General features: G+C 40.1%; 1 protein-coding gene across 5 annotated transcripts in view; it reads right to left on the reverse strand.

Moving 5' to 3' along the window:
- herc1 (HECT and RLD domain containing E3 ubiquitin protein ligase family member 1) overlaps positions 1–11,689 on the reverse strand; it is a 133,192-nt gene that overhangs the window by 99,993 nt on the left and 21,510 nt on the right. For all 5 annotated transcript variants that reach the window (XM_037979943.1, XM_037979946.1, XM_037979945.1 and 2 more), the window contains exons 9-16: positions 10,336–10,480; positions 9,932–10,103; positions 9,050–9,184; positions 8,810–8,975; positions 6,621–6,746; positions 4,164–4,385; positions 1,944–2,096; positions 241–373 (exon numbers count right to left, since the gene is read on the reverse strand). In XM_037979943.1, the coding sequence (XP_037835871.1) occupies positions 241–373; positions 1,944–2,096; positions 4,164–4,385; positions 6,621–6,746; positions 8,810–8,975; positions 9,050–9,184; positions 9,932–10,103; positions 10,336–10,480 (1,252 nt within the window). The remainder of the gene's footprint in view (positions 1–240; positions 374–1,943; positions 2,097–4,163; positions 4,386–6,620; positions 6,747–8,809; positions 8,976–9,049; positions 9,185–9,931; positions 10,104–10,335; positions 10,481–11,689) is intronic.

An 11,689-nucleotide genomic window follows, 5' to 3' on the forward strand; every position in this document is an offset into this window, starting at 1 on the left:
GCTAAATTAGGGTTAGAGTGCGGGTTTTTGATGTTTGTCTCTTTCTTACTGTTTATTCATTGTCACATGCTGTTTTTATTTTGTTTTTTAATTATGTAAAGCACCTTGAAATGCCTTGCTGCTGAAATGTGCTATACAAATAAAATTTGATTGATTGATTGATACACAACGAACTGTAATTTAGGCACACCGTTACACCCCTAGTTAAAACATAAAGCTGAGGAATGAGCTCGTCTTCACCTTGCAGCTTCTCTCGGATGCTTCCATTCCAGGAGCTCTCCTTAATCAGAGCAGCGGAGCGGGAGAAAATATCGGTGGCGTGAGGCAGCAGCAGATGCAGGTGTTTGTGAAGTAAAGCCACGCTGCTCGAGTTCTGCAGGAAAACACACATTATTATGCATTTTATGTATCTGCACCTTTCACCACTCATCTGCAGGACAAAAGTGGGTTTTTATCTTGAACTGAACATTCTGGGTTAAAAGTGTCAATTAAAAAAAAATGATTTACAATAAGGTCCAGCCACAGAAATGCAACTAACAATCAGATTGAAGATGAATAAATAAGCAAATGTGATTGTGGTGTTATTTACACCTTATTACAAGTACATAAGCTCTGTGACTGGATGAAAAACAAAATAAAAAGGATCATCCAAAAGAAAATACATTTTAAATTAAATTTATGAACAGTCACATATAATTAAAAAGTGAAACCAACATCTTTTAATTTGGCAACTAGATAAACTGAAGTTAAAAAACAGAAGAATATAGAAAGTCTGTAAAGTTTCAGAAATGTGATGTACTGGAATCATACTGTATGTATCGACTTTCTTGAATAGACTAAATAATTGAAACCGAGGTTCTTACACCAGTCTTGCTTCAAAATTCCAGTTGTTTTTCAGACTCAAATTAGTTTTGTTTGTTTGTTTGCAATGTTTGATACTAAAGTACAAACATTTACTGTAAATGTACAGTATACAGTAAAAGATTGCCTGATTTTGGAATGACTATATGTACTTCATTACATGGTTTAAGTGTTCTTCAGTAAAACAGGAGGTTCATTTTGTTATACTTTGTTCTGGTTAAGAACAATCTAAAAATAACATTGTTTAGGAATAGGGCAACTTGTAGCTCACTAGTTGCACAGAGTACACAACATATGGCAAATGATTTTAAATTATAGAGCACATATTTAAGCTTTGTGAGGTTCACATGGTTTCTTACAATGTCAACAAAAACTGACTATAGCACTGTGTGAATATTTAGGTCATCACAAACTACTTTATATTTTACATCCAAGTAAAGAATAACAAAACTAGAGCTGGTTTAAAACTAATCTATTTATATATAATACACTGGAAAAGCACTCTGCTGATAAGCCTATTTTCACTTTATTTTTATCTTTAGAAAAGAAATAATGTCTGGAAACAAATGTTTCATTGCATACCTCTAAAGACCTGGACTTTTTTAAACTGCGTAAGAACCTTGTGAAACTTAACTAAGGTTCATTACACAATTCTGAAAACTATCCAATACTGAAGAGAATAGTTTTCAGAGCTGAGCTGTCTGAAAATACTAGGGGGGCTGTTTGAACAAACCTTTTTGTCTGATTGTATCTGTGGGTGTTCCCAGGAATCAATCTTAGGTCCAACCTTTACATTTCAAACTGTTATCGTTGTTTTTGTTTTTTATTGTGTCTGTAACAGGCTGATGGGAACAAAGAGCTTACAGATCAAATTTAAAATGGCCTCTTTGTTAAAGTGTGTATTCACTTTCTATTTTAGCCTGTTTTAACATTTCAGAAAGGAGACGACTTAACCAGTAAGCCACAATCATCTCTCATTCTAAACAGTGTGTGATGCTGTGAGTCTTCTGTTGACCCAAACAGCTTCATATCTTGGCCAAGATCTAAAAATAAAATGATTGAATTGTGGTGACAGTCCGTACCTCGGTGACGGTGTTGATGTGGCAGTAAGCCAGCAGCTGTTTCTGCAGGGAGCACAGGAGCTGGTGCAGGTGAGCGGGCTGGCTGCTGTCAGATGACGATGTGCCCTGCTGCAGCTTATCACTGTTCTTTTCCAGTTCTCCTAAGGCCTGATCCTGAACAGCAGATACACACCACGTATTTTATCACTTCACCATCAAAATGTTCAATCAAATCAGGATAACCAAGAGCAATCAGCTGCAGACCTATTCAATCCAACATGTGGCTGTAGGTCCAACTTGGGTTGACATTTATCTCCAAAACCATTTCCAATTACTTTGTTTAAACCAACTTGACAGTTGTGATGGATAAAATGCTCTAAATTCCCCCTATATTAAAAAATGTTTAAAAACAACAACTACAGTGAACATTTGAGAATAGAAGGTTTACATCCATAAACAGATGAAGTAACGTTTTACAGTCTGACATGATGCTGCTTTGGGTTGGACTTCCAAACCAAGTCCTCACAGCTCCCTGAGAAAACTCAAAAGGACCAGTTCTTGATCTCACTGCGTCTTCTCGGATTCATTAGTCATCCAGAGCAAACAGGAAACAGCATCCAACATTACTACAACAAGCTGCATTTTTAAGAAAGACAACTGAACAAATGAGCTAAACACTTGTTGTTTGTTCAGTCCTTATAGCAGTACAAGACAACATATAATAAATGCTCTGAACAGACAGACGCTGTGAAAGAAAAATCCACAAAGGGTCAAACTGACAAAAGTTAACAAAATATGAATCAATTAATGAAAATCAGTCACTGGTTTGGGTTTTGTTTCCACAGAATTATTTGAATAAACAAACTAATGAAACTAGCCTTGATATTTTGCTACTGAACTCTGAGACTTCTGCACCTGACCACAGGTACTTTGTCCCACTGCTCCATCTGTCTCAGGTTTGAAGGTTTCTCTCCATATATTTCAGCTCCATTCACAGATGTTCAACAGGATTTAGATCAGGGCTGTTTGGTCCTGAGCCATTCTTGGTGTTTTAGCTGAGTGTTTTGGGTCATTATCCTGTTGGAGGACCCATAACCTGCAGCTGAGACTGAGTTTTCTGACTCTGGGCAGCACATCTGGCTTCAGAATGCCTTGATAGTCTTGAGATTTCTTTGTACCCTGAAGATTTAAGACCCCGACCCCCCTCCTCCCCCCTGTCAGATGCAGCAAAGTAGCCCCAGAACAGAACTGATCCTCCTACATATTTCACTGTAGGTCCAGGGTTCTGTTCTTTGCACGGTTCATTTCTGGCTCTGTAAACACACAGCTGATGAGACTAGTTGCAAAAAGCTCCAGTTCTGTCTCATCTGTCTAAAGAAGATTCTCCCAGAAGCTCTGTGGCTTCTGAAGATGCATTATGGCAAATTTCAATTGAAGACACCTGTGATGCTGACCACAGGATACACTTTAGTTTAACATGTCCCTATAGTCAGATTATTGTCACCCTTTTTTAGGTGGGGCCGTCTGTTTTTGTTCATTAGCTTGTTCATTCAAATAATTCTGTTGAACCAAGCAATGACTGATTTTCATTGGTTGATTTTTAGTCATTTTTCCTTTTTATTATTTTTGTCAGTTTCAAGTTATTTTAGTAACCTTTGTGGGTTACTCTTTCTTTAATGAAAGGGTAGCAACAAATTTGTCAGTGACTGTATAAAGCATCCTTTTAAACCCAGCTAATTTCATGCTTTCAGGTGCTTTATAATGTGGTTACCAACACACACAGCTGCCATGCAAAAATCTGAAAAACACTCTGACAAATCTTTCTCTAGAAACTGGATAAAAATAAGTCTTTGTCCATACTTAGCCAAACCAGGAAAATACTGAAAATGCCAGATAACCGTTTGTTTTCATACTAAATGGGATTTGTTTGAACATAGACACATAGGGAAAAAAAGAAATCTAAAGAACTGAGAGAAAGGATAAAAAATACTGCAACAGAAAGTGAAAAGAACAGAGACTAACAGTTTCACACCTGTGTGCTCACACACTCCTTATCCCACTGTGTGTTTTACAAGAGTTATTTATTTTTATGTAAAGAGAAGCACAGGAAGAAGTTGTTGTTCTGACAGGAAGCAAGGAGCAGCTTGAAACTCTGACTTCCTCCCAACCTGCCAGGGTCTAGTCTAAAAGGATCAGAATGGACCAGAACCACTGTGTTACTGAAAACCAGGATCCACTCACAGTGTAAAAGCCAAGGTTTCGGAGCAGTGTCTTCATCAGAATCTCAGCCAGGTGGGTGTCGGGGTGGCCCCCTGTGGTACTGTAGGCGAGCTCGGGGTAAGCTGTAAAGGCTGGGCCGGAGGAGGGCACCTCGGGTCCGTCAGCGGGAAAGCTGTAACCGAGGAGAGAGGCCACATGGGTGTGATCCTGGAGACTGGTCAGGATGATGTCCAGCTGCATCCTCTGAGGCAGGAAAAATCAGATTTAATGGTCTCAACAGATTAAACAGGTGAACAAATGATCAGAAAACTAGATGGATCTGCTCATCAACTCTGCAACAATAAAAACAGCTGATATTATTTCAAAGAACAGCTTAGATGAACCATCTAAGCTGAAACTGAAGCAGCAGGAAGAACATGAGCGTGTTAGGTTTTATCTCCCTGCTGGTTGTGAACACTGACTAATGCACAAGCTCAATTCATCATTTTCAAATGAATGTATGAACACTGTGAAACTTTCTGAACAAACACCAACGGATCACCAACCAACGTTTGGAGATCCAGCTCAATATAACCTGCATAAATTCTGTTTTATTTGGTACAGAGCGTTCACAAACACACACTGTGGTTTAAAGCAGCATTTTAAAACAAGGCTGTTGTGTCAGTGGTCATTTTGTTGACAAATTATTTTTTCCCACAGTAGTTGTCCAAAACCATTTGTTCTGAAACAAAAGTGAGAAGATCAAATAAATAAAAACAAAATCACAAGGACTAAAACCTGGTTAGTCCTTGATTATTGGGATTTTGGTCCACAAATACAAACAAAACAAAAATGTCTGACAGTGATGAGAGCCAATCCGGTCTAATTTTGTTATGTGATTAACAGTTCCACTTGGTTTTAAGGTCATGGTTTTCAGTTGTTTTGTTGTCTCTGATTTTTAATACTCAAGGTTCATTTAAAAGAAAATATAAATGTCAATTCTTATTATAAACTAATGCAGTTCTGTAAAGTCTTACTATATTATGGCTTTAGTTTTCCTCCAAAGAATAAACACTAAATATCTTAGTGAAAGCAGTAAAATAAACTTTAGTTACGTCTGAATGAAATGTTAGTCAATCACAGTATTATAATAACATGTCCTGGTTGAATATTGAAAAAGCAGCAACATTTTAACCACTTTGATTGAAATCCTATCATTTGTCAGGTAAAAGGGAATTGCATTTCCTCATACAGACTGTTTTTACCAACACAGGCACTCAACATACTGACCAGGTTATATGTTTGTTTCAGTCTAACGTATCCTGTCCTCTCTGCTGGCTGATGCTGGCTCCAAGTGGTTCAAAAAGAAAATCTCATCTGTGCCAACTTTAAAAATAACTCTGGCTTGAGTTTTCTCATTTGAGGAAAAGCCAAACCAGTTTCTTAAAAGGGAGATAAAGTTATTTTTTAGGAAGCATCCCCTCTGTTTTGGTTATTCCTTCAGCTCCCGCTCTAGTCTGAGTGAGAAATCCACGGCACTGCTTGTAGTTTGTTATGATTTGGTGCCAATTAGTCAATAGCTGACACAAATTACAGATCAGACAGAATGTGTCGTAGAGATGGCACATCAACAACACCTGGCTGCTGCACTCTGCCTGTACTGTACTTTACTGGCTCAAAGCTTTTTACACCAGATGAACTGAATGGTACACGCATGTCTCCAATCAAGACAGGTGAACCATAGTTCAAATTGTTTTCATAAACTATTCGATACCCGATCAGGCATACTTCTGAGCAGAGGTCCATCCCCAGGAAGTCAGGACAACATGAAGAGACTTGATGCTGGAGCTGCTGTAGATTCTGACTCTACACAGGATTAGGTTTGGGGGCTGAATACATATAGTATGTTCACACTGTTTTCTTGTCGTTTTATATACTTTTTTTTATTTTAAAACACGTTTTAAATTTCCATTTAACTTCATTAATCTGAAGTATTTTAGCAGAATTTTTGTTTTTAATCAAATTAACAATCCAACTGAATTCCAGGGTGTAGGGCAACAAAATATAAAGATTTTGAATACTTTTAAAAGGCAATGTAATTTGGAGCGATTTGTTTTGTGAATATGACGCAGAGGCAGAACAGAAGAGCTAAATGTGAAGCCGATATGACACAATGTGCCCATAAATGTTTTAGAATGCTCTGAACTCAGGCTTGGGGATCATGGTCTAGTAATCCCATCATCCTGTTCTGCAACGGCACAAACCCCAGATTTCTCAGTTGGCACACAGAACTGTCGTGCCTCTGTTTCAAAACCACTGAAAGTACTGCTCACAGCTGTGAAGTGACAGTTGCAATTTGGTTACAGGAATGTTACCAAACAATGTGACATGAGTCCAAATTCAGTCAGACATTAGTCACTGTTCTCTGTCCAGTGAGACAGTGGTTTCAGCAGCAGTCCTGAACTGATGTGGTGCATGTGTGCAGGAAGCAGCCGGTACCTGTCCTTTGGAGAGACTCTCCCATCGGTCAGGGCCCTGAGGCAGCAGGGTGTGAAGCAGCTCCATCCTTTCCCTCAGTGGAGGCAGCAACATGGTCGCTCCCACAGACAGAGTCTCAATCACCGACTAAAACAAGAACAAACCGTCAGCAGCTACAGAGAGAGCTCACAAAAATGAGTCAGGACTCTGGAGTCTGACCCTTTCTGACCCCCTCTGCTCAGAAGAGCTGACTTCAGTACACCTGATGTTTCCATGAGGAGTGACCATGGTATGTTTCAGTTTGATGACCAAAACAGATCTAATATTATATGTCAGAGCATTTTGAATATTGCCTGATACCATGAAAGAGGGCTGATCATGTGTCTGTCTGTTAGCAGAATATTGCATGAACCACTGGATGGATTAAGATGAAGCTCTCAAAATGCAATCATTCAAAGTGCCTCTGCAACTGATTAACTTTTGGGCTCAAGTCAATTCAAAATGGCTGCCTAAGCTAATCAACTGTAGAAAACACAAAAATGGCTATTACTAAAAATAAGTGTGCTATTAGCTCAGAGACATCCTCAGCGCACACTTCCAGTGCTAACAGAATTCTCAGGATATTGTGTAAAAATGCATATTATTTTAAATAGTTTTTAAACTGTCATTTTTCAACACAGAACAAAGATCTTTGTTGAACATGCTGGTGTGAAAGGCATGCTATCTGGTAAACAGGAGCCTGTCATAGTGAACAGGTTAGAGAATTCCCTTATGCTGGGTCTGTGTTCACATCAGAGAACAACTCAAACTTGTTTGGAAGGACAGATCAGAGTCGCTGGCTACCAAAGTGAGACTCCTGCATCCACTTCCCTTGTCAGCCTTTTTTATGCTGCAGAAACCTGAAAATCATGCGCTTTTCAAATGACCTGCTCCTGACACCTGCTTCGGGTCCACTGGTCCTCCCACACTGCTGAGGTTCCCCATAGAGTCCATGACCTGATTGGAGAGAATGACTTCTTCCTAAAGCAGATCAGGAGGAAAGAACTAAAGTGGTTTGCCCACATAGTGAGGGTCAAGAGAACTCTGTGAAACGGGATCCTCCAAGGAAAAGCTGAAAAACTCCATAAAAGGGGGTGTCCTCCTCATTAATAGACCTGTGACACCTGTACCTGGACAGGGCTTCCTTTCCATGCCCTCACCTATCTCTCTGAGGATCAGTCAAGGTGGAAGCTGCTGGTTAATGATGTTTGTACTGCCCCCTTGGCAATAGGCTAAGGGACTGTTATTAATGAAAGGTAGCGGGTAATGCACACGTGTCAGACTCCATTCCTCAGGGGGGCGCTCTCCTGCATGTCTTAGATGTGTTCTTGCTTTAAATGGATGACTTGTTGCCGTGCTCCTGGAGAACCTGATGATTTGGTGAGGAGGTGATTAAACCATCTGAATCAGGTGTGTTGGAGCAGAAACACCTAAAACCTCCAGGACAGTGGCCCTCGAGGCCTGGAGTCTGACACCCCTGCTTTAAAGAATGGTAGGCCCTTACTTTAGAAATGTTTCTAAATCTAAAAACATTTATTACTTCCACTTTTGGACTTGAACAGCTTTACAAATAGCTCACAGTGAAGACTTAAAATGTAGGATTTCTGAAAACAAAAACGTTTCTCATTTACTTGGTTAAAAATAAATAAACCATTTGTAAAACTTTTTTTTGCTGGTGTTTAACTCACAGATGTCAGGATACAGTGTCATTCAACATTACTCTAGCTCCATTTTTCCATTTAATTCAAATTATCTATATTTTAAACAGAGAACCAAACAAAACATCTCAAAACAAGGTCATCTTTAATACCTTTTTCCACACGTTTTTAAAAAGTAATGTATCTGTAACCCTGAATGCTCTGAAATAAAAAAAATATTTGTTTGTGATGCCAAGTATTGTTGCCATTAGAAGTTTCTATTCACACATCATGAACATGAATGTCAGATTGATTTTAATGATTTATTTAAACCATTCTTTCTCCCACATTGGAAGGATTTATAACATTTAACTTCAATGACTTGATTTTTTCCTGATGCACAGAGGGTCTGACATGATGACTGGATGGAAACTTCTGTTCAAACAGAACCAAATAAATGTTGTCTGTCCTGCTCATGTTTTAATGTTCTGTTTGAGTTTGTAACATTTCTCTGTCACCAGTTTTATCTTGTACCTCCTGAATCTCATCAGGCACTGACGCGTCCATCAGTCTGAAGAGCAGGTTCCTCAGCGGCCTGGCCTGTCGACCCAAAATACTCGTGGCCACGCCCCCCGCCAGTGCCAGAGCCAGATGATTGGATAAAAGCCGAAGACAGAGCTTGAGGAAGTTATGATGCTCCCTGCAAACATGGAAACTTTATTATTCCTAGGAACTGGTATCACCTGTAGACAGCTGAAGCCTAAATGACCTCACCTGGAGGAGGGGAAGGGAAGGGGGGGAACATCGCTGTTGATGCCATCACAGTAGCGCTCGAGAAAGGAGCGCAGGTGAGAAAAGGTGCTTTCTTCAAGGTCGACACAGTACGGTCGGTGCCAGGCCACCACCTGCCTGCAGAGCCACAATAAAGAAATAAAAGTAAAAAATGATGTGTTTATTCAGACAGAAGCATCAACTCCTGGTCGCTCTGGTAACAAAGCAGAAACATCAGCAGCAATGAAAAGTCCTCAACCCCTGATGACACTACAGCCAGTGTCACAATCCAGGGCAATAAGAACCAGCACCTCTAGAGTTACATCAGGACATACAGATACATTCAGCTCAGGATGTCCAGAGCTGACCTTGTGTCAGATCAACACATTTTTCTTTAGCTTGCAACTTTTGCAGTTTGGTTATTTCTTGTGGTGGTAAAAATAGAGCTATGTTTAATACTGCCAATTAATTTAGTTTTAATTTATTCTCTTGTATGAAACACTTCTGTGTCTAAACAAATCTCCCCCAAAGCAACAATGTTTTACCTATTTAAAATGACTTGCAGGAAGTATTTCAGGCACCTTTAGAAAGTACTGATTGTTCTGCTGAACTGAAACACTTTGCTGTGTTTGAGTTGAAATTTGTAAGTAATCATGAAATCATGGATTTCTTTCTTCATTGAATTGTCAAGTTTTATTAATCTATGGGACAAAAATGGTTTTACATCCAAAAATTGGGCCTTCAGAAAAAAGAATCTGGAGATTTTTAGGGCCTTATGATCCTCTCTCTAACTCTGATTTCCAGCATTTGTAATGCAAGTCAACACATTCCCATTTCCCTTTGACCTGTGTCCCTGTGGTGCTGTGACCACAGCTGCAGCATCACCTGTCTCTGGGCAGAGCGGTCCATGCCAGGCTGTGGGACGTCCCTGCTGAGATCTGCTGAATAGCGACTCCGTCCAGGCCAACCACCTTCTTGGGTTTGGTGATGGGCCCTGTGGAGTTCCCCTGTCCACACTGACCCATGGAGTTGTTGCCCCACGCGTACACTTCATTATCTGGATGATGACAACAGTCAGAACAAACATTAGGAGTTAAACAACTTTTATATGAACAGATAAAACCAGTGTTGAATGTATTTTCAATTATATCATTCTTATTGCTACACACAGATCCAGAGTCAGCAAATTAATATTTCAACAGGGAATAAAAGTTCATCACCACTGAGCTCATAGTTAAAATACTACACATCTGAAAATCTGTTTATGGAAGCAAAGATGAGAGGAGTACCATGAGACAGGGCCAAGCAGTGGCTGTCCCCGATGGAAATGTCCACCACTCGGGTTGTAGCCAGCTCCTCGATTAGTTTGGGTCGCAGCGCTGTGGCTTCAGAGGAACCACAGCCCAGGCAGGCGCCACAGCCCCAAGCATACACCTGATTCAAAATAAAACAAACAATCAGGAACATTTTCAGGTTGGAAATTAATGTTCACAAATTCAGGGATTAAAGCAAAAAATAAAAAATCTTTGGACTGATTTTTTTTTCTACATTTAATCATATTACCTGAGCATCACACCCTCCCATGCCTCACATCTTTTCTGCATGTCACTTCCCAAAGGTTTTCATGTAAAGAGGAGTGTACTGTGTACATGCCCTTAGTCGAAGTACACAGAACAGTGTTCTCTAACGAAGCATTCAGGTTGTAAGACACACGTCCAATAAATAACTCCACTAATTCAAACAAAAATACTCCTGAACATTTGTTGTGGTATCAGTCAACAGAAATTATGAGCATTGGAAATGATCAAACAAGGTCTTAAATATTATAGAACCATTACTGTTGCCATTTACAAAAGTACAGTGTTTCAGTTTGAGTAAAATAATAAATATAATAACAGACCTCCCGTGTGTCAGGCGGATATGCTAACCATTGTCCTAATAAGCCACACGTCAGACAAAGTACACTGGTAGCTACTTATCTATGCAAGCTCTCCTGTTTTTGTACTTTATTTCCTAGTTCTGACCCTCATCCTTTATCTTGGTTTGGGATCAGAAAAAGTGACCCAAAAGAAAAACTCAAAGTCATTGTAGTGCAGTGATTTACTTTTAGATAGAAAGTTTTACATTTCCATCCTGCCATCGATCAGTCAGGATCAGTCAGTATTATCTGGATGCGGTGGGGGGGAAGGTGTCCTGGGACGCTGCAGGACTGAGCTGCCTGTAATGCTGTGGGACGGAGGAGGCTCCACTGCAGCACCCACTGCTCATTGGAAAGAAAGTAATGTTTTGTATATAACTACTGTTCCCTGAAGGAGAGGAACGAGGTACAACACATGTACTATGGGATATCACGCCTGCATGTCCTGGCTGAAGACACCTTTAATCACGCCTTTAGGCAAATGACGTGATGACGACAAGTGACAGGCCCCGCCTGCACTATGTAACCGTCCGTCATCACAGTCATTCCTCAGTTCAATAGCCGCTCTTCACCAAGCCCAGCTGAGCAGCGGAGCAGCCATGTGTTGTACCTCGTTCCTCTCCTTCAGGGAACAGTAGTTATATGCATAACATTACGTTCCCTTTCAGTCGATTCACTCGGTACAACACATGTACTATGGGACATATATAAACGCCCCGCAGAGC

This window comes from Kryptolebias marmoratus, linkage group LG15, assembly GCF_001649575.2.
Source record: "Kryptolebias marmoratus isolate JLee-2015 linkage group LG15, ASM164957v2, whole genome shotgun sequence".
Taxonomy (NCBI): domain Eukaryota; kingdom Metazoa; phylum Chordata; class Actinopteri; order Cyprinodontiformes; family Rivulidae; genus Kryptolebias; species Kryptolebias marmoratus.